Genomic DNA, 22,744 nt, shown 5'->3' with positions numbered 1-22,744 from the left:
CAAGTTCCTGAACGGGGCCACCTGGAGAGTGCTCTAAGCCTTCCCTGGAGAAGGGTCTGCATTCCCGAGCTGTGAGCTCGCGCGCCGCTGCCGTCGCGTGCGCGTCTGCCCTGGGCTCTGCAGGGGGGTCCCGGGGTTTGGTGCCCTCCGCCCGGCGCCGTCTCGGCAGGACAGGCGCTCCTGCCCACAGGACGTGCGCAGAGCGCTGAAGGAAACGACGGGTTTGCACTGTATCGGGCAGGACGTGTTTGGGTGCCTGGACAAGCTTGTTCTTTGTATGGTCCCGAGGAGACAGAATGGTCACGTCTAAGATGAGATTCAGTGGCATTTGGGAAGAGCTTTGTGAACCTAAACTGACCCACTCCAGAAAACAATCCATTCTTTAACGTGGTATCACAAATCTCTACTGAGATTAGAGTTCATCCGAGTTCCTTTTTTTTTTTTTTTTAATTTATCAATTATAGATCATTTCCATTTAAATAGTGCTGAAGGAAGTATTTGTAAATATCACCAGATGGTTTTGAGTATTTATTTCTCACTAAACAATTGACTTTTGCTTCCTAGCATCTGCTTAATTATACAGTTGGTTACTGTCATTCCCCTCTGCTTATGCCCATTTTAATATTTCTCAATATTCTCTACTTTGTTCCATCTACGTAAGGTGTATTTTGTTCTAATTCAGTTTCTTCAACAAGGATGTGAAGGATTTCTCTCCAACATCTGCATCCTGCCTTTGAGAGGCATCCTGCCTTAAGTTTGCAACTTAAGAGCAGCCCACTACAGCACTATGTGCCTTGGATCTTTCTGGCTGTGTCCTGCACATGATGGGAGAGTAAACTAGCTTTAACTTAAGTGAAGGTGGTGCAGTGTGTGCTGCGTTTGGTTATGGGCTTCTCTAAATGCAAATATTGGAAAAGTGTCCCTGCTACAGGGGCACGTTGTAGCCCTTAGGCACTGCCCGGCACATCTAAACTTTCTTTCGTGTCCACTTCCAGCTATGAAGCAGAGCTGAATCCTGTAGACCATCAGAAGGCCAGTGTTCTGAAGTACCAAATGGAGAAGAGACCATTTTTTGAAATGCCTTCCCATCTGGCTGATGTAGACTTGGATGAATACGACTATGAAGAGGACTTTGAGTAGTGACCGAGTCAACACGTGCAGAAGGAAAAGGACAGTCTGCAGCAGGTCTGCCGCACACCTGTACATTCGGTGGGGTTTGTTTCCAGGAAGTCAGCTGAGTTTTGTGCTAAAAATATTTAATCACTAGACTACCTTTTAAAGAAGTGCATTTGTATGGAATGATGAAACTTTTTGTATTTATTCAATAGTCTATAGTTTGTTTAAAAAAATAGATTAAAATATTTATTTATAGATGTTGCATAATTCCTTCTTGGAAGAATAACAATATTTGACTGTAAAGTAATATACTGTTTTTAAGAGATGACTGTCTAACTCTGAGTTGATGTGTGGTGCACTGACCATCTCCGTCCCATCTGTAAAGACGCCCCTGTCCTGGAATGGGAAGCAAGGAGGCAGTTTCTATGTGACCTGCCGTGCGTATTGGCAGTTTTTAGGGGGTTCTTCCTGCCTTGGCCAGGAAGAGCTGCCTGCGAGTGCCTGACTTGGCTCTGCTTGGCAAACGCTGTTTCGTTTGGCAGAGCGAGCGCATTAGTGTGCGTGGAAAACGGCCGGCTGAAACACGTTCTCTTCTGTGTAGTCCTTGTTTGCCCCAACTTGAACTTTGCTTGCCCTTTTAAACCTAAGTCGTTTCATTGCTGTTCATGATAAAAAAAATTATTTAATAATGAAGTCCGTTTTTGTGTTCATACTTGATCCAAAATGAGTGTTTTAATTCATGTAGAAGGAACCAATTTTTGCCAAGTCCTGTGTCTAAGTGTTACTTGATGAGTGATGTGCACTACTCTGTGTGGGCAGTCAGTGCTCCCGCGTGTGCCCTGCCGTCGGTTGTTTGCTACTGACACATTCCATGGATCTTCAGACAGTGTCACAGCAGCTTGAAATTGTTGCCTCACTTTACTGTTAAACAGTTTTTGTTGAAAAATGTACAAAAAGATGTAAGTTATTTTGGTTGCAGTGTAGATCTCAAATGTTTAAAAATCATGTTTGTATTTTCAAATAAAGATTTTCATACATGCAACTTACTGATTCTACTGGTGTTTACTACATACAATTAACTTCTTATTAAAGATCCCTTTAAGATAATATGGGATACATATGAATGCATTCTGGTTAGATAATTGCAGCAAGTTGCATTTTCAGAAAAATCAAGCTCTAGCAGGTTTTTCTTCCAAAAGTCAACATTTCTAAACAGCTGGAAGTGGTACAGAAAAAGCAGTTCCACTCAGCTCATGACAAGATTTATATGAAGGGGCTTAGAAACCTGTATCACTAATCTCTAATGTGTAATAGTGAAATTTTACCAAGGAAATTCAAGTTATTCTGCTCCTGTTACAGGTTGGGATTTTGTTTTTAATAAAGCTATGGTGTGTTGTTATAATGGAGTTTCCATTAAGTGTTGACTTTCTTTAGTGTTGGTCAGACACCTTCCCCATGTCCTTACCTTTGTTTTAATTGTATTTATGTATGTATGTACAGGTCACTTAAAATTTAAATCCCCTTCTCCCAAGTCCTGTGTGGAAAGAGAATGTCTCCTGGAGAGAAAATCCAATCTCAGACCTCTTGTGCTGTTCAGGAGAGGTTCATCTGCTTTTTTCCCCTCCCTGCTACTCCACCTAGAAGTTGGCTTCATATGAACACTTGCAGCCAGACCCTCACGCACACCCAGGCCCTTTCTCCTCCCACAGCGACACTCCTCTATTAATCACAAACTAGTGAGGTTTCTTGGCAGAACTATAAAGACTTTATATTTGATGAAGACGCTTTAGCCTTTAGAAGAGTCTAACAGGTCTCTTCTGGCTCCCCAGCCTGTGTTTGGGCACGCTCTGCGCTCGTGGAGGAAGGCAGCGTCACGGTGCTGAAGCAGTTTCTGAAGGCCAGTGCACCGCTGCGTACTTCCAGGTAGTGAGGGGGGATATGGAGTGAGCCAGGGGGGCATCAAAAACAAAATGATGTGTGAGACTCTACATGAGTCAGTAAAAATGCTGAAGGCCACAGCAGCCTTGAATTTCTCCTGAGACTGGAGCATCTAGAACCTCTGTTCTAACTCCAAGAGGCAAGGAGGGCTGGGAGGGGAGCTGCAGCCTGCTCCCCACCTCTTGCACTCGCTTGGTGCCTGCCTGGAGGGTTCCAAACGAGGCCCAGAGCTCTCTGTGCTCTTGCTCTCTCTGGGGTGGCAGCCGGGGCTTCCACCTCCATGTTCTCAAGAGTTCCTTCATGGTATGATACTCTCAATGAAAGGGGAAAACTAGGAGGCTGCTCTCTCCACTGCTGGTCCTTCTCCAGACATGGGGGGGCTTTTTACTCGCACTGGCCCATGCTCATGGTAGTGGTTATGTGGTTTATTTTGTACAGTTAGAACCCAAAACAGAACAAAGAGAAAGCAGTTGGTTGAAGATAGAATTACTGTGGCGCACAAACCCACGGAGCAGCGACAAAGCAGCAGCACCAGCAGTTACAACCCTCTGCCCCTGCCTGCTGCCTCCAAAACACTCTCAGGAACATTTTTGGGAAAAATGGAAAAGCTATTTTTGAATTACTATTTTTTTTTACAGTCTATTTACATTGTATTTTCAAGCTTTGCTTTCCAACACATTATCAGTGCGTGAAAGATTTATACCAGAGGAACACTTAGCTGGTCCATGGTGTTTTTGTTCTTTTTTCTTTTTATATTACAAGTCCTGATGCAAGTTTCCCTGGAGTAGACCCTGATTCCCACAGACAACTAACTACAGTTTTATAAACATCAGCAATACTTTTAGGATCGCGTGTTTCTGTTCTACGAGTGCGCCGTTGTAGCCAGGCCTCGCCGCAGCACCCAGGGGTGCCGTGCTCGCCCCATGGCCGTTCCCAGGCTGGCCCCACGGGCTCTCCCCAGGGACACAGGAGGGATGTGCAGGCCCCAGCCCCAGCGGAGCGTGCGGCCAGCGGAGCAGCGCCCAGGCTGGCCGAGCCAGGCGGTCTCACCAGGCACTGCGACACCCCCAGCTACCGCGGCTGAACTGCCCCATCCCAACACTCAGCTGGGCCGTGTTCCAAGGCAGGACAGAGGGCAACGTTTAGCAGTAATGCCCAGAACTCCCACCCCCTTCGAACCAAGGAATGGCCACGCACAGAGCTCAAGCCCAGCACTAGCAACTGGTTCTGGGTGCCCACCCAGGGAGAGTTGACTTAATATCTATCATTCGCTACTTGCTGGCTGGGCTTTAGGTACCCAGAAATAACTGGCGCTCTGCCTTGGCTGGTGCTGTCACAATCGAGTTTTCAGTTAAGCAGTTTCCAGAAAGAAGTGATAGCAGGTTCTTAACTTGCAGTGCTCCTGTCAACTTCTTCTCAGCTGTCCTATACCAGAAGGAGGAAAAAAAAAAGTATTTGAGTCAGTCATACTGTCGAAAAGCATCATATAAGTAAGTGCACAGAGGGAATCAGAATAAAGATGAGGGGCCTCTATCCACTTACCTATTGACTGTTATTTATCTATATTGCCTATTCACAGGAGCTTATTTGAGACCTTGCACCTGCCCGTCCCAAAGAGCTGGACGAGCCTGCACTGCTGCGAGCGCTGGGTCCTGGGCAGACAGACGCAGTTTGGCTACACCCACACGTGCTCCTGGAGGCAAACAGTGCCCACAAGACAAAGTGCAGGCCACGCTGGGCGCCCTCCAAGCCCACAACATTCCCATGCTTCCCTCTGCCATCTCCCAGACAGGCTTTCATGGAGGGGCCAAGAGCCAAAGGACGTGTTGCAGAGCCCCCCGCCCCGGGATGGCCACTGGCCAGAGCGGAGCCCCTCGCTGCACGAGCCCCGTGTGGGCCCCACGGCTCCCCGCAGGCTGCACAGCAGCACCCGCTCCGCAGAGTGCCAGGGAGCCCAAGCAACACGGGCACACGGCTCCCAGTTAAGGAATTCCACAGTATGGGAAAAGGAGGCTGGGGCCTCCTCATAACAGATCCTAGTCGGTTCTCGGGATGTCCAGATGCTGCATCAAGAATTGTGCAGCTATGGAGACAAACAACTTGAACATGGAGACCCCAGACAGGGCTGGAAAGGGGAGAAATGGCCCCCCTCCTTTCTCAGGCTGAAAGGGGTGGCAAATGCTGGGTGGCTCTGAACTCACATTCACGCTGCTCAAGCGCTGCTGCCCAGAGAGCTGCCTCAACTGCCATTACCTGCTCTGCACCAACCACATCGATATCAATGTCTTCATTTGCGTCTTGTGCTTGATCCTCTACTGAGACATCTTCTGTCTTGATCTCAGCTTGGCTGAAACAAAAAGCCATCGTGAGCAGCTGTTTAGAAGAGGTTCTGTGTTGCACAGCTCTGCTTAAGGCATTAAGATCTGGTTTTGAGATACCCACATGAGGTAGCCCAAAGTTTCTGGCCCAGAATTTCCAAGATACAGAACAGCTTATGCAACCACCCACGTTTTTGTTTTGGTTCTTTTTTTTTTTTTTTTTTTTTTTTTTTTTTTTTTTCTATTTCACTTTCATGTAAAAGGTCCATGTGACTGGTGTCCCATGCCCTAAAAAATATGCTTCTTTCTGGGACTGGTGTTTCAGCTTTTAATCTCCCAACATAAGGAAAGGGCATGTAATGTCTCCATAAAGCAACTGTATTGTGGAAAAGGCCACCCCAGCTGTGCGCTCTGGCTGTGCTGCAGAGCCAGGGTGCAGACCCACTATTCTGCAGTACCACCAGTTCTGCACATGCTGCACAGGCAGGTGCCTTCCTAAAAGCAAGTCACCAGCAACGCAGTAGTTGTTAGTCAGGAGCAGATCTGCAGAAACAAGAATCCTCTCTTTCAGACAGAGGAGGTGGCTGCACCAAGCAGCCAGGGACCAGCTGAAACCCCAGGTCCAGAGCAGTTGGGCAGGGAATCCTCTTTCTTTCTTGTCTTTTTCTCTTCCTTTTGGCTATTCCTGCAGGGAATAACCAGAGCCGTGGGACAGTGGGGAGGAATGGGGCTGAAGCAGCAGATGTAAACGCTGCTCTGAGGAGCCCCAAACCGCAGCCTGTCCGTGGGACGCGGCCCGTAGGACGGAGGAGAGGCCCTGTCCCGTGGCAGAGCGCGGCGCCAAGCAGCTCTCACCTGTGTCTCCCCTGCAGCGGCCCTGCCGGGGGGCACGGCCACGGCGCGTGGTCCCGCGCGGGCAGCGCTCGAGACTTGAGCTTCTTCCTGCTCTGCCCTGCTGCACAGGGGAGCTGGGAAGCACCGTGGAAGGCCGGATCGTTGCTTGCTGCTTCGGTGTGTCTGGTGTCAGGCAAAGACCCTGGGACGGACAGAAAACAGATGCTGTTCTTCAGCCTCACCCTCGAGGTCAAGAGATGGCCATTTCCCAGAGCGGCATTTCTGAACATGGGGAAGCGATGGAGACCAAGCTCAAAGAGAGACTTGGGGCAAAGCATTCATCTGCTGAAGGACCCAGCTAAAAGCCACACAGCAGAAAATCTAATTCAGCTGCCCCACTGGTCACTTCTGCAATTTAGATTTATGAACTTGTTCCCTGTCCATAAGTGTTACCAGCACTGCCAACTTTATGTAAACCTCAGGAAAGGCACCCTTGAGACACTAAGGAACAGGCTGTTTGAAGACAGTTCACTGAAAAGAAAAACTCCGACAGAGAATTAGGAAGAAACTAAAGGATGCTCTGGAAAAAAAAAAACCCTTTCCTTCCCAAACTGTATGTGTCCATAATACATGGCATTTTTATGGGCATCTGTTTTCATCACGGCTTTACTGCATTTAGCTAATCCCCACCATGCTGGAGGGCAGATACCTCACCACAGGCTGGAAAGCCACGAGCCCTGCTAAGGCCTGGATGTGGCCCTCGTAGCTGGCACCCCACACGCTAGGAGTGCAGGCCTGCAGGGCCTGAGAGAGCCCTCGGAGAGAAAGGCCCCAGAGGATGATCCAGCCCGGGTATCGGAATCGCCTCTGGAGCTGTCTCTGCCTTCGACAGCTACGAGACCCTAGAGCAACAGTGCCCGTAACTTCACAGCGAGGAGTCATGAACCCAGCCCCAAAGGCACAAACAAGGGCCGGAGCTCAGAGGAGAATACAGGATTATCTCAATATTCAGGGTCAAAGAAAGACCAACCTTCCTCCAAGAGAGTGATGAAAAGGCCTTTAGTAATAGCAAGGCTGAAGGAAAGAAACAGATTTCAAACTGGAAGGTCTGCAACAGCCAAACTGTGGTCCTACTAACGCAAAGCATGAAGACGTGGGGTTTTGCTGGGCCAGAGCAGACCCAGCTGGTCCTGAACAGCAAAGTTTTCATACCATTAGACAATTTCCTTTTAAAAGAAGATGTCTTAGATGCGCCCACGGGAGACCACTCTCCTGTACTGCTGAGGACAGAGCTTTCCTCATCTTCACTTGCCAACAGAGAGTTTCTGTACCAAACCAAAGGCTGCCATTCGTCTCCTCTGCCAGACAGGGGTTCTGCTATATACCTCTGCAAGTAAGCGTACCTGGAGAAAACCAAAAGCAAGTGTAAGAAAATTCAGCAGCTTTTCCCTCGACACTCGGGAAATAAATTGTTAGAAAGGCTTTTTTTCCTTAACTCTTCAAAGAGCTCAGGCACAACCGTCAGCCACAAAAAGGAAAGGGCATCCTGATTCCTGGAAATCAAACCCAATGCAAGTGGCCTCAAAGCTAAGCGACTGCTGGAGCTTCAGCATTAGAAACCACCTTTGATTCCCGGGAAGTACCGAGCTCCGTCCTTCCTTCTAAGAGGAATCCCGTAGGCAGGACAGGTCACTGCCAATTGCTCCTGCCAGGCAGCAGTTTGAGCAGAAGAGGCAGAAGACGCTCCCCGTTTCCTGTGGCCTCAGTCTGCCTCACTGCTTGTGAGGCCAAGGAGACCCCAAGGGAGTGATCCTGCTCGTGATGCAGTAACACAGCAGGGCGGGAAAGGCGGGATTTGGGCTGGGAAGTGCCTGTTTTATCAGCATTTTAAAAACAAACACTTTTTTTGCACCGTCACAACAGCCTCAACCCAGTTCTCTGAGGTTCACAGCAAAATTTCAAGTGTGTGCAAGAAGCTGTTAACAACGCTGCAGATATAACAGAAAGGATGCAGGAAACATTGGTTCAAATCCCTATTCAAACCAGAAACACGACATTGGGCCTCCCTAAATCCTAGGAGAATGATTTAATCGCCAAACTATCACCTTTTCCGGAGCAAGGAGGTCTCTTTCCGAGATTCGTTTTGGAAAATAGAGGTTATTTGTGGCAAAAGTCTTTCTCACCCACTTCAGTCTCACACCAACATGAAACGAAAGGCAGCAGGACTCGGGATGAGCACCCGGATACTCGCTACATTTCAGCTCCAGCTCCAAAACGAAGCCCGGCGCTACGAAGCCGCCCCTTGTCACCTGAGCAGCCCGACACCGGCCTGCCACAGTGTCCTGCTCTTCCTTTGATTAGGAGGGCGGCCTGGCAAATCTCGGCCGTTCCCGACGCTTTGCAGGACAGCAGAACTGCTGCTGGTGGAGCCGGGGGCAGGCGTCAACCCTGGGGCAACGCGAGCCAGCCCCAGCGTCCTGCCCGTGCGGGAGCTGCTCCGTGGGCTCTCACCCACCCCGGCTGCCCCGGGCACCCCGGCGTCCTGCCCGTGCGGGAGCTGCTCCGTGGGCTCTCACCCACCCCGGCTGCCCCGGGCGCCCGGCCCTCAGGCCCTGCTCCTCAGCACCTCGCGTCTCGTGGTGTTTTGGGGCACGGGCCAGCTGACGAGCTGAGTATTTTGCTGCTATAGTCTGAGCAATTGCAGGAAGAGGAGGTTTAAGTCCACACACGTAGACGGTGTTGAAATACGCTCCTTTCTAACAAACGGCCGTATTCTGTATCTCATCTGTTAGAGGTACATTCACATATGTTAATATAGAGACCTGCACATCAATCCTATGATTAATAACAAAAATGAAAATAACCAGATGTTTATTTCCAAAAGTTCATGTTGACTTAAAACATTCCATCCAGTAATTTATGATGCAGCTAAACCTAAATATTTCTACAAGGAAATATAATCTCCAGCCCCTGCAAGGCATTTTAAGCCTCCCAGAATAGAAACTCTAGAAACATGGGCTGAATGCAGTTGTGGACAAAACTGCAATTTCTCCCTGCTGTGAATTTTATTGTTTCCCATTTTTTTCCCAGCAGCAACAGAAACTAGAGTCAAGGAGCATTCCCAGATACGTTTTGTATCTGTCACAAAAGCTCTCAATGAACAAACCTGCCTGAATGTACATAATACTGCTTTCCTGAAATATACCCATAGGTCAGGAAGTTAAAAACAGCTGTAGGAGAAAAACTGCAAGGATATGGCCTTAAACCTGCCCACCTCAATAACAAAATATTTCCTTCTTGTTTAATTAAAAATACTCCCCAGAGGTAAATGAAATTATGAAGCTTCTCGAAGATGAATTAACAGAGGTCTGCTTCTTGCACAAATGCCACCACATTGATGATAGCAGCAGTTTTAAATCCAGACTGCATGGGTCAGGTTGCACAGAAACTGCACAAAATCAGTTCTAGTGGTGCATGTCAAAGGTTCTGTCTGAGAAAAATGTAAGAATGGAAAGGACACTTATCACTACCTATAGATACCTTTGGACTACCAGATTTCTAGTCTGTCCACGTTAAATATTTTTTCCTATGTTTTGCAATTTTTGTTTGAATTCATTTTTTAAAATATAGTTGCCATCTATATTTTAAAATGCAGTAATGCATTTTATTTGCCATAAAAATGCAAATAAAGGAAATAAAGGAAATTGCACGTTCTACTGTTCTAGACCTTTGCTATTTAAAAGCTGGTTTATGAGCCCCATGGAAGCTAAATTCCAATTCAAGGAAAAAATGACACAAGCAGCAAACAAGTTACATGGGGCTAAGTATGTTGCTTTGTTTTTTTCTACTTGCATCTCATCCAAAGTGGAACCCTTCCTCTCAGATACTAATTGGCTCAGAAATTCAAAAAGACAAATGTGACTTAATGCTTCATCTTAAAGTCACAAGTCTTCAAATACACTTCCAGGAAAAGGGAAATACCTGCTATATATTTTGAAATAATTTTCACAGTGTCTGTAAATAGAAGACTGAATTGCAGAGATCCAAAACAAGGCAGCACCCATCAGCAAAGTAAAGACAAAGGCCAAACAGAAGGAAGGGAATTCTTTCCTTCCTAAAAAAGAGCTGAGGCAGGTGAAGAGCCAATAAGAGAGAGAATCATCCATCTCTCTGGTAAGGACACATAATGCCCAGTGAGGCCACAAGAAAGATACTATTTTTATATTGTTAAATTTAAATATTTAAACCACTGTAAAACACAGTGGCTTTGAAGTAGAGCAGGCCCCATTTCCCTGTAAACAGCAAATTCTTAAACATCCCTGTTACGACATGGAACTTGCCATCCAGGCCTGAACTCGTGGAACTCGACCATCACAGAGCAACGATCCGGGCATCGCCTCTTCCTCGGCATTTCTGCCTGCCTTTCCCTTCAGGAGAGCGTTCCTGCTTCTCCATTAGCCACTCAAATTGCAAACTCCTTCCACCACCAAAGGTGGAAAAATTCCTACATGTGCCTGCCTAAGAAAGGGCTGGAATGGATACTGCATATATAACCTGGACTAACTGCTCCTACAAAACTAAATGGAAAGCAGCTCAAACAAGTGACCCTCCAGCCCACAGCTGATGGATTTCAAAAGTTCTCCGAGTAATTTTTCCACCATTGCAGGTGAAGCATCCTATCCACCTGGATACACAGTCCACAAACTGTCCACGTGGGGCAGGGCACAAGAACTTAACTTACACTAGTCTTTTGTCAGGCTTTAGCAGCTTGTTGGAAAATTCACTGATGATTAACAGAAAGCTTAGCTTAGGAGGCAGGCATTTTCCATCCATTCCAGTAGCTCCTTGAAAGGCAAATTCAATTCCTTCCCTATTAGGAGGGAAAAAATAGAGAACAAAGTAACATAATAAACAAGTAATAAAATCAACAACCAAGGACCAAGTGACGTTATGTGGCACTTACTTGTGTATCATGGCCACAGATTCTCTAGATTTCACCTGGTCCCAGCCAAACGTTAGTGAAAATCGACGCGCGAGCTCCTTCATGTTTGTGAAGGAGGCAGAGGACAAGTCCACCCCGCTGCCGCCGTCCTGGCTTTCCAGGTGTGCCTGAAACAACTGGAAGAAAACAAAACAAAAGGCCCCAAATGACAGATACATAAACCTAAAGGCAAGCAAAGCATCAGGAGGACGTGGAGATGCCCACCAAGCAACAGAATGTCCACACAGACAGAAGCCTTGCAAAAGAAGAGGCTTCTCATGTTACTTCAGGAGGAAACAGCACTGGGATAAGCACAAGGAGACTAGCACAAAGGACACTGTTGTATTTAACAGACAGACAGAAATTTAAACGAAAAAAAAAGGTGTATACACAGAGAAGCACCCCTTGAACGTGATGACCCCTTGGACGCTCCTGTTGGGACAAGTCCTATCAGCCCGAGGCCCCAAATCTGCTGGGGAGGTTTTCAGAAGATCAGAGCACAGACAGCAGCAAGTCTGGCTGCAGTGTGCTCCAATTTCTCGAGCCAAAGGAGGGTCTCAAGCCCAACTGCTATCATTATTTTTCCCCTAAACAGAGCAAGGAAGTAGCTTCTTCCCTGCAACCTGCAGATTTTCAAGGTCAAACACAGCCCAAAGAGGGCCCGTTGTCTATGTGACATGTAAACACCAAACCCTGACTATGTCAGCAGAATAGCTGTAGCCAAATGCTGCCTACCGTCATGTGAGCTCAGATTGCAGGGGCTGGTTCGCAGCCCTAAGCCCCTGGTGATGTGTGCGACACGAGCAGGGCTCGAGTGTCAGCGGGCGCAGGAGGAGCCAGCGCTGGCCCCGCACGGACGCCAGGAGCCCCGCCAGGAGCAGAGCTGCACGAGCAGCTGCTGGAGGAGCTGCCCGGCCTCCCCGGCCAGCAGCTGCAAGCCCCAGCAAGTCAGGCCCTTCAGAAGGGCTGTGCCCCTCTCTCTGCCGCAGGAAAACATGCTGAAATTACAGGGCTTGGAACCGGCTGGGCACAGACACGTGTGTGGGTTTGTAAACCCAGCAGGAGTTGAGGGTGGTCAGGAAAATGCGGAACACCGTTAGCTTAACAGCTACCATGTCCCATGTCCTGTGTGTCTTTAACCACAGAGCTGTCACCAATCCTAATATTATGTCTCTGATGATTTAAAGTAAAAAAGTGCAAAAAATTACATTTTAGAACTGAAATCAGTTCTAGTTATGAAATTCTAGGATACATACACATAACAAGTAAAATCAAGGAATGTCTTCCATGAATGAGTATGAATGATTATGGCAAGGTAGGTAAAGAACCCCGATGTCCATATAGCTGTCCTAAGAGCTCCTGATCTCCTCTTTAATCTTAATCTTACCTGCTGCAGACAGAGAATCAGTGTCTTGGCACTCTGAATTTTGTTACTGTGCCTCGTCCTGCTTAGTGTTTCTTTAATTATGTCTCCAAAATCATTGTAGGTCTATTAATAGCAAGAAAACAAAAGCAAATTATCATTCCTGTTGTGTAGCGATGGGAATACACAGAACATTCAGGTTACAAAAGAAGTTCATAAAACACAATCTCTAGCGCACCCAAGTCAGAAGACAAAAACTGGACTTTTTGTATTATCTTATACATAAAAGAATGGTATGCTCCTTTATGAGCAATGAAAGGTTTAAACTTACTCTAATTAAGTTTTTTTATGACAAAAAACTCAAGTGCCTTTAGTACAGGAATACAGAGTTTTTTATATAGGGCCTTTCCCTTGCCTCGGGTCCCATGAAATGAAGATCAAGACCCATCATATTCGGGTATTTGCAAAGTCCTGTTACGTGGCAGAAGGCAACTGCCCACTCTGTGCTGTAGTCAGCCCTCCTGACCCACACTTTGGAGGGGCTGGAGCTCTACCAGCCGTCTAGGCATTGGGACCAGAGGAAATCTGGGCCCACTGCTAAGATGCACCTCTGCCATGGGCTTTTTGAGAAGCCAGGGAGCAGATGTTCAGGCAGAACCTACCCTCCTCTCAGCTTGCAGCTACCTGTCTGCAGTGAGGCATCTTTGCCGAGCAATAAGGAGAGGTTTGTGCCATTCCTGCTGGGTTTTACAGCCTTTTCATGACTGAAAGGATTCTGAGCCATGAGACTATAAACCCTATGCCTTGCATGAACACGAGAGTCACTCTCAATGACTGAAACACACTGATAAGCCAAACCAGCAGATCTAAAACCTTACCTTCATATAATGCTTATAGATCTCAGCAGCTGCAGCCATCTCCACCACATTATACACTATCAGCTTGCAATACGCTGCGAGAAGACGCCGCTTTTTGTTCAAGTCATTCAGTTTGTAGTTTTCATCCTTTCCCTCCTCCTCTCCTGTCAGGTCTAGGGAAACAAAAATACTGAAGCCTTGTTCTGTGACTTTATTCAAGGTATCTCAATTTTAATGACCAACTTTCATTCTGTAGTCAGGCTCAACTGTTAGTCAACTCTCTAGACAACAGATGCTAGTTCACTTGTGCTCAGTTCTGCATATATCAGAAGACACAGGTTTATTTCCATTTCAAAGCTTCCAGCTGATGACAGTGAAAGCCAGCTATTTACACAGTCTTCTACTCTGATCTTCCCAGGGATTTCTCACTTCTACTAGTCAGAATCTCCTTGTACAACACTGCTCACACCTGCAGAACAGAATCAGAGTGCAGAATAAAAAGCACAAACATACCAAATGCAAGAGACAGACAAATTGTAGCCACTTTTTTTTTTCTTTTGAGTAACACAAATGCTAGAAGACCAGCATTTAACATTAGCAGCCCTACAAAAGCTCCCCTACACAGTCAGTAACAGTTTAGGTGAAACTTTCCAAGTGGTTTTCACAAACATGAAAGAAAAAAAGTCATTTTGTATCATTATGAATATGCTAAGTCTTGGAAAAATGATTGATTCCACTTGAGGAACTTAGGAAAAACAACTATTCTTAGTTGTGTAGGTCTCCTTACACAGCTATGAAGGTACTCGAAGGAGCTTCTTGTAATAGGAAGGCTGAGATAGATACACTCTTTCCTGCTGTGAATGTAATCTGCTGTTGCCAGAAGGTACACTCTTTGACCTGTAATTTTGACTTGTCTCTTTCTGCTTTTACCACCATGGGCCTGGAAACAAGAGGCACGATCAACTACAGCAGCTTCAGATATGCAGCATATATTCCCAAAACATAACCTGTTCCAAAAACTCCTGCAACTGGGATACTACAACTTCATTGGGCAATGTTTTCTACGGCATCTCCACTTTCACCCTTAGGGAGTCTCTCCTAGTCTCTCCCTTCCTGCAATATAGGCTCATCCCTTCTTGCCATGCACATCGTGTCCTGGAAATGTGTGATACCCAAAACTGGACACCAAAGTCCACCTGAACAGCAGAAGGACAGAGCTGACAAGGTAATATTCCATTCCTTGCAGGCTATATATGCCAGTTTGCAGGCCCTAGGAACATACCTGCCTTCTGCTTTGCTTTTTGAAGCACACTGTTTAGCTTTGGTCTCAAAAGCACAAGGAACTACAAAACTCTTTTCAAAACAAGAAACCAGCCTTCACAACAACAGCTTCTGTTTGGCAGCTGAATTGGCATCCTTCCTGCAACATCCACTAACACTTTATTCTGAGGGATTTGAAACTCTCCATTCATTGACAGTGTCGCCCTGTAGCACTGCAAGTCTTTTCAGGAAGGTGGTTAACACGATCTGAAATCTCTGCCACCAAAGTCAGGCTGTCAAATGCTTTTACATTCTCATGCACACCTGTGTCACCTCCTTGGCAATATTCCTACGGTTGATCCAGAGTGGATATAAATCAGTGAATGGCAAGTTAGTCATTCTGTTTGTAAAGGGACTAAAACGCAGACCAGTCCCTTTCCTGGGTATACTCAATGCAGAGGACAAATGACAGCAAAAATGGTACATTGCTTCTTCAGTGCTGAAGGTGCCTAACCTTTGCTTTCCTCTTGCTCCTCCTTGAAAACATGTTCCTGGATAAACAAAAGCAGTTTTTCCTGAAGTGAAGTGCTGGGAAGGTAATCTAGAAGTCTTGCTGCTTCAGTATTATTTGCATCTTGGTGACTCAAAATCAGCAGCCAGTCACAGAGTATCATGAAGGCCTGTATCAAGCAAGCAAAGCCAAAGGAGGATTTAGTAACCATGTTGCTTTTCATACCAGCTCCGCTTCTCACATCCATCACAAACCACAAATCACGATCTGGCTTCTACTCTGTCTTCTTCATGGGAAGGAGGCTGAGCTCTACTTTGCCCCAAGATCTGCCTTTTAACATATGTGAATCACTGCACAATTTCTCCCAGTTTTTCATTTTTGGAATAATATTCTCAGTAAGGCCATAATGCCTTTGTCAGGCATTGATGAAGACATGACAGCAACAAATACACCGATGTCAGTCTAATCAAAAAACACGGTGATTATCAACTGGCAAATTCAGGCTTTGATTCTCCAGCTGGAACCATGCAGACATAGACCCCTGCTTGATTAGAACACTCATTCTTGTAGCGCTTTTATGAACATAAGTTTACTTTTCTTTTTAAATAAATAGTTGAGGATTTTTTTTAAGAGGCACTTCTCTGCTAAAAGACAAAAATATTGCAAAAATCTATTGAAGGAAATGCTGGTATGAAAGGAAAAGCATTTAAAAGGAGTGACTATGAAAGCCAATCAAGTGACAGACAAACACTGACCTTTTCTCTTACATCTTTCTCCTTATGGTGGAGAAAGCACATGCAAATCTGACAGAAACGTCTCAGCTCTCTCCTTAATGCCAAAAGGGTCTCCTAGAAATACAGGAAAAGTGACAGGTCTAAGGAGTTAGGGACTACTAGTCAACAGAGTACTACAGAGCAAACTTAACAGTTAGATCTTTTTTCCACAGGTAGCATTCATTTTGGATAGCACAGCTCATGGCATTATGAAAAAGACTAACATCTCGCAGTTGAGGCCAGTTTACCAGCTAGGAACAGCTTAAAAAAAACACAGAACAATACAAAAACAAAGCAACAAAAAATGTCTCGCTTTCAGGAACCATTCTGGGGTAGAATGGCCAGCCCATAAAAACATATTGTTTTTCCTCTGCTCCAGTGCAGAAAGGTGACAAATCCTGGAGGGACAGGTGCTCAGGCTACTGGTGTTCAGCAAGTCACAAACTCCTTGTTTCTCCATCTCTAGGATAGGCAACTCTAATAATATTTATTTACTTATGTGATTCTCTAAACATCCCTAAAATTGCAAAATTCACTTCAGTTTGTTCTTTAAAAGTAGTGATACTAATGTCCAACTTAGAGGTGGGTGTAGAGAATTAAAAACCTCGTTCTATCCCACCCAGTTTGCAGCACCCAACACCTGAATTGCCCTCTTGGACCTGCCCTGCCCTCTCTCTGGGCACAGGTAACACAGGTTAACGGCACTGCCAGCTTTGGCACTCCCAGGCGCGGGCACCTCTGTTAGGATAAACCCAGCAAGAGAGACTTCTTGATCTGCCACATCAAAGACCTGCTGATCCCGGGCTAGGCCCAGCTGCTGGAGCGCACGGAGCCCTCAGCAGGCAGTAGGAGAGGAGTGGATGCCCTTCTGGGCAGGCTGGATTTCCTGCTGTGCAACCGCCTCTTTGTCAGAAAGAGGATCCATCCCAGGAAAGGCTGGGAGGAAGAGGAGGGGGAGGCAAACATTGCCTTAAGAGCATTAGGGGAGAGGGAGGAAGAAACATCCCGGAGCTGCTGTCCAGGAAATGTTGTTTTCTGTTCTTGGACCTGCTCTCTGTCAGCATCCAGACCGGGTGCTGCGGAGTGGGCCGCAGCACCTCCCTTCCAATCCAAGCCTGTTCCCATGCGAAAGGCCAAGTTCAAAGTCGTGCTGCCCGTTATCAGCCAAGCTAACTGTGCCTGGATTGAAAGGCAGAGCGTATTAGAGCAGGGAGAGACGTGGACACCCACTCAGGAATGCAGTGGGCTGGGAATAGATAGTGAAGCAGGCAGCAAAAGGGGGGCCTCCCAGCTGGCGTTTCTTGCACAAAACAAACGTGCAAGTCAGTGCCCTGCCCCACACACAACAGCGTCGGAGCAAGGAGACACAGTGACAGAAGCAGCAACACTCAGTTTCTCCAGAGATCACCATACAGAGAAACTGCAAAGGTACCTGTCTGCTTTTGAATCAAAGAATTAGAGAGTTTTTCACTCTAGTATTTAAAACTAGAATGTCTTTGGAAATAGCTGGCAGAGCTTGGGAGCTACATAAAACCCATTATCCCAGGGAACAGTCAGCTCAGGACGATATTACCAAACACTAGCAACAACTTTCTGCGTACATCACCCAATACATAAATAAAACAAGAAAATCAGAATAAAATAAAGCCATAGGACTTCCTGGAGTTTTCACAGAATATTTTGTGTTGCTTAAAACAAGAAAATAACAAACTGTTTGGCACTAGAACAAGCTCCTTGTCTCCATCAAGCACCAGGAATTTGTAGCACATGTTTTGCAATAAAAATAGAGGTGAACTACTGTTCAGTTATTCTCTTGCAGACTGAAGAAGCATAAACAAAAAAAAAGGGGGGGGAAGGTAGGAAAGGTGAGTGGAGAAAGGGGAAAAGACAGAAAGAAGAAAGAGAAAGGTGGGAGAGTGAAAGAGTGGGGAGAGAGGGAGAAAAAGGGTAGAATGGGAGAGAGGAAGAAGAGGGGCCAAGAGACAAAATGCTGCAACTGACTTTGTTTTCTTCAAGAAAACATATGAATTATCATCTTGAGAAAGCTTGTCTTTTCTGATCATCTGAGATTAGAAAAGCAATTTAAACTTCTAGAAGCACAACCCTAGGTTTCAAAATGATACGGAGTAGACAACCTTGGCAGAATTTTCCGCAACTGCAGCTACTTGCCACAGGAGAGAAAAGTATGTGCACTGTAAAGCTGGCAGGATCATCTGAAAAGAAAAACATAAGTCCTTTATTTACATGGAAGTCTTTACAGCAAAAAGCTCAGGACTAAGCATTCAAGCCTGGCATTCTGCTCACTGCTTGTACTACTATTTCTGCCCTGTAAGGCATTTAGACCCCCAAAATAAACTTAATATGTTCACATACAACTAAATGATGCCTCCTGAAAAAGTTATTTATTGACTAAGGTCCTGTTTCTGCAGAACAGAAACACACATCGTTGCAAATTCATTCGAACGCACAGGGGAGTTCACAGAACTTTTGGTTAGCTTCTTAGGAGCTCTCTCCAGTGTCTGAATAAAGCAAAGTCCTCCCAAAGGCAATTCACAGGAGAAGGCAAACCTTGGTAGAGCCTAGATTTTAAATGATTCCTCTATCACAGGTCTCCAAATCTACTTGGAATCTACTCATTCCTATAACGTTACAGCAAAGGTGGCCTTAGTTTCCCAAGCTGAGAAATGGAAACAACCCCTTCCTGCATCACAGGACACTGGCATATACAGAATGTTTAGTACGTGCTTGCCTTTTCAACAAGGAAAATCTCTTTCCGTGTTAAGTATCAACAACTTACCTGACCAGACAAACCCCCATGTTCCATTTCAAACACCAGCAACCTTGAAGTCTTGTCATAAAGACTCCACTTGGTGAGATCATGGGCACTGCAAGTAAAAAAGAAGCAACGATAGCCTAAGCAAAAAATGGAAACTCACCAAGTAAGTGAAACTAGTGCCATTTTTGCCTACAACTAATGTATAGCAATAACTTTAAACAAAATCTAAGTCAAACCACACGACAAAAAATAGCCTAGTTTTCTGGGTATTGAACCCCTCACTATGATCCTGAGGTTAAAACAAGTGACTGCCTACTACGCAGAGACCTCACTTGAGCAAATAAAATGCACCGACCTTCCAACAGCACATTAAAGCTGGTCAGTACCTTTCCCCCTTAGCAATGAAACTGTCTGAGAAGCACCTTGTGGATTCTGCCACTATAAAAAGATAATAATCAAAGAAAAAAAAAAGTAAATTAAGTTTTTGCATGGCCTCGTGTTGGCTAAAAGCTTTAGTTCATAGCTTCATCTATAAAACAGCAGTGTCCATGAATACAATAAAAAGAAAATCAATTTCAGTAACTTTCTCTACATTTTATATCTGCACCCTCAAAGTGCCCCAAGAAGGTCTAAATACTAATACTTTTTCTCTTGAAAAGAGTGTGTTTTTAGTACTCTTGAGTGCTTGCAAGCTGCTCAGTGTTAGACTTCTCTCTGGAAAAATAGAGCAACCTTAGTAATCAAGAGAGGCAAGCCACATCGAGCCCATACCCCAATTATCCCAATTATCTACTCTTTCGCCTATTAATTTACTTAGGGAACTATCCCAGGAAGAGCAATCCCAGAAAATCCCAGAAAAAGCAAGATTGCGCTCACTATCCCCCCCAGCAAGGTGACTGCCAGTGCTGAGAGCAGGACAGTGCCACAGCATCCAGCTAGGAGAGAGACTGCAACAACCCAGCTGAGAGGACCTCTGCGCCCCTCTGACGCTCTGGCTCTATCTCTTAGTCCCATTAGAGCTATTGCTCCAACCTCTCTAACAAGTCCCAAGAGAATTCCACACCCAAGAGTACAGTTTTGTTCAGAAAATCCTAAACCTTACAACATCTCTCATTTCATTTCATGTTCATTTTCTTGTGAAAATCTTGCTAAATACATCAAGCATTTACGCACCAAGGGTAACTCATTCTCCATCAATGATTAGTTAACACTGAAGTACAGAAAGCAAATTATGGAAAATAAATTAGGGAAAGTAAATTATGGGAAGTAAATAAGCACTGTGTAAATAAATATCTCACTTATGAAAAGCTGCTATTCTTCTCAAAGCAGAGTGGATCCGAGAAATTTCTCCTGCATCCGCACAAAAACCTTCTTCCTAAATAGTGCAAGTTTGGGAGAAAGAAGGGAATTAGCCAGTGTAGAGTAAGGTAACTGCTATGTCTTCTTCCCAAGACACAGACTTGAATTGCCCTCCTCCAGCCTTTCCCTGCGCTCACATCTTCACTCTTGCTACTCATACCTTCCTCTACAGTGAAAAGCAAACGACTTATGTTGACTGCACAGAAATTGTGTATACAAAGTGCCCATTCACTGCCAAATCCACACCAGTCTTCCAACACTGTGGTACTGCTAACTCCATTTAACACCCAGGGACTGGGCTAGCGTAGAAGTCCTAAAACCCAGAGCCGCGGGCCGTTCATGGTCCCCCACACAGTTGCTGGGGATCTGTGGAAAGCTAGCTCTTCACATGGCGCTGGCTCTTCTTGCTTCCAGCTGCCAGATCACATTCAAAGATAGCTAAAAATACATTAAATACTTTCCCATAGATGCAATTGCTGCAGTTTCCACACGGATACTACGTGATTACGGGAGATGGTCTGTACGACCAGGAATTAGAAGGGAGGGGTTCCGGGACAAAATCTCTTTATTTAGATACGAGTTACACTATGAAGGAGTTGAAGAATCCTCGGTTTAGCACTTATCTTGTTTCTCATAAATACACATTCTCTCACGTTGACATAGATGTCTATTTGAGGGCAACAAAATAAGCTCAATAGGAGGTTAGGGGATTTTTTGGCGTGACACATTTTACAATATCCCAGCACCCAATAAAAACCTGCCGGGGTGAACTCTCCTACCATGGCATGGCACCTGTTCGTGACGGCGCAGTTGATCAGATCAGCTGCAGGCTTCTGTTGTTCAGTTCAGCCAGCAAGCTATTCATATCCCCACCAGCTGTTTCTGCTTTTTAGAACTAATGAAAAACTTTGAGGCAGACTCTGCAGTTCTCCTTCAAGGGAAAAGTCATCATTTCAAAGACCCCAGAGCTATTTAATCTGTCTTACAGACTGTGGGTTTTGTTTTTTATTTCCCTCACAGTGTCTCTACAGCCAAAACAAGACTACAAAGGTCATCTTGTGTGCTATCAAATATGTAAAAGTACAGAACTGTACCTTTCTGGAAACAGCTTCATCATCTACAGATCTCCACAGCACTTCTTCTCTGATGTTATTTCTGGCACAGTAATACTTCAATTTATAGTATTGTGCTATTACTATATATTAAATATAGCACCATTGTATACTGCACAGCCCAGGTCCAGAGTATCAAGAAAATAAGAAGAGCTCTGCGTCTGCTGTGGACTATCCTATTTTCCACCCTGCTTCTGCCAGACACATCTGCTTCACTAAAATGTCAATATGCTTCATTAAACAGTCAATCTTTTTAGAGTAGCACTCGCCTTTGAAAGCTCTGATCCCATCAAGCAGAGAAACAGACACCAAGGCTAACTCCATGCCTCTTTTAAACTTCTCTCTTCTTTTTTGCTGGGCGACTGTCTCGTTTACCTCCACAATTAGACACTCACCTTTTGCCAGAAGTCGTTCAGTAGCTGGTTAAGCTGCTCCACCAACTCATCTATCAGCTGAGTTCGGGCACAATCCACCTGGCTGTAGATGGCAACTTCTTCACTGCAGAGGATGTAATAAGTCCTGGAGGAGGCCTCAAGGACCGACATATCAGAGTGTTTGGTCACAATGTCTTTTACCTCTCTTAGCAGAGCATCCAAATGCTGCAAGTAATAAAAGGGGTATGACAGTTAAACCATAGTTGAGTCCACTTATGTTTCAGATACATTTCACCTGGCCAATATATCACTTTAGGTTATATAATCAACAGGAAATAAATGCCAGTCTGAGGAAAGGCGGAGCTATGGGATACAGCTTTCTTCTACATTTATGGCTCTTTTTAATTATTTTGTCTCTGGATCTCCCTTAAAACTAATTGTTTTAAGCTCTGCTTTAGCAATACCCCTTTGGCACTACATAAAAATAATTACAATGTTAGCAAAGGAGGAGTGTCTTTTCCTCCCAACAGTGGAAGTTGTCTTCCTCAGCAGCTGAGGCCGAAGCAGGTTGCAGATCACCCCAGCAACTGGGGTCTTCACTCTTAATGAAAGAACATAATTTGCCATTTGTTTCTTCCTGTTAACTATCTGTCCTGAAAGTAAAACCTAGACGTGTTTGCACAACATCATCTCCCTGTAAACACCCCTGATTAAGAGCACATTAAGCTATTCCAAGGATTTCATCTATCCATTTCTGACCACCCCTCTCCCATCAGCAGATATATTATCCCCACTCTTATCTTTCATTTACTACCATCCTGCAGCAGCTGGGAGACAGTCTTCAAGGAGAATGAAAACCCATTTTGTAGTAACTCCTGGAGATGCCAACTCGGACACATGGCATAACCCACCCTCTCCCACCCAACCATGAAGAACCCAGTCTGTTCCCAAGGGCAGCCCTATCATATGAAACCATAAATCATAACCCACCAGGGCAGCAGGCCAGTCACAGCATAGCAGAACTGACAAGCACTAAAGCTGTTCTTGGCAGTCCCCAAGGCAAAAAAAAAAGCCTGAATGAGATCACTTTACTTAAGGTATGAGAATATTTCTCTGTATCTCAACAGTCCCTTACTTGTTCCAAGTCACACTAAACCCTGTACGTGTCACAT

The 22,744-nt window shown here is 45.4% G+C and overlaps 2 protein-coding genes across 3 annotated transcripts in view; one reads left to right on the top strand and one right to left on the bottom strand.

Moving 5' to 3' along the window:
- PPP2R3B (protein phosphatase 2 regulatory subunit B''beta) overlaps positions 1 to 1,492 on the top strand; it is a 50,458-nt gene extending 48,966 nt beyond the window's left edge. For both annotated transcript variants that reach the window (XM_010217698.2, XM_088521840.1), the window contains one exon: positions 996 to 1,492. In XM_010217698.2, coding sequence (XP_010216000.2) covers positions 996 to 1,140 — 145 coding nt within the window. In that variant the 3' untranslated portion in view covers positions 1,141 to 1,492. The remainder of the gene's footprint in view (positions 1 to 995) is intronic.
- A 4,731-nt stretch (positions 1,493 to 6,223) lies between these two features.
- The window catches only part of LOC104570674 (cohesin subunit SA-2-like), a 53,693-nt gene continuing 37,172 nt past the window's right edge, over positions 6,224 to 22,744 (bottom strand). The window contains exons 19-30 of the mRNA XM_088521857.1: positions 21,594 to 21,797; positions 20,026 to 20,102; positions 18,749 to 18,836; positions 18,087 to 18,164; positions 15,934 to 16,026; positions 15,182 to 15,347; positions 13,429 to 13,580; positions 12,575 to 12,676; positions 11,170 to 11,324; positions 10,948 to 11,076; positions 7,419 to 7,609; positions 6,224 to 6,408 (exon numbers count right to left, since the gene is read on the bottom strand). Of these exons, the coding sequence (XP_088377983.1) occupies positions 6,224 to 6,408; positions 7,419 to 7,609; positions 10,948 to 11,076; positions 11,170 to 11,324; positions 12,575 to 12,676; positions 13,429 to 13,580; positions 15,182 to 15,347; positions 15,934 to 16,026; positions 18,087 to 18,164; positions 18,749 to 18,836; positions 20,026 to 20,102; positions 21,594 to 21,797 (1,620 nt within the window). The remainder of the gene's footprint in view (positions 6,409 to 7,418; positions 7,610 to 10,947; positions 11,077 to 11,169; positions 11,325 to 12,574; positions 12,677 to 13,428; positions 13,581 to 15,181; positions 15,348 to 15,933; positions 16,027 to 18,086; positions 18,165 to 18,748; positions 18,837 to 20,025; positions 20,103 to 21,593; positions 21,798 to 22,744) is intronic.

Source organism: Tinamus guttatus, unplaced genomic scaffold (assembly GCF_059628265.1).
Source record: "Tinamus guttatus ecotype Peru unplaced genomic scaffold, ASM5962826v1 Tinamus_guttatus_pri_ptg000134l, whole genome shotgun sequence".
In the NCBI taxonomy this organism is placed as follows: Eukaryota; Metazoa; Chordata; class Aves; order Tinamiformes; family Tinamidae; genus Tinamus; species Tinamus guttatus.
Note: the sequence above shows the minus strand (reverse complement) of the source record. Positions and strands in the feature narration are given on the sequence as shown.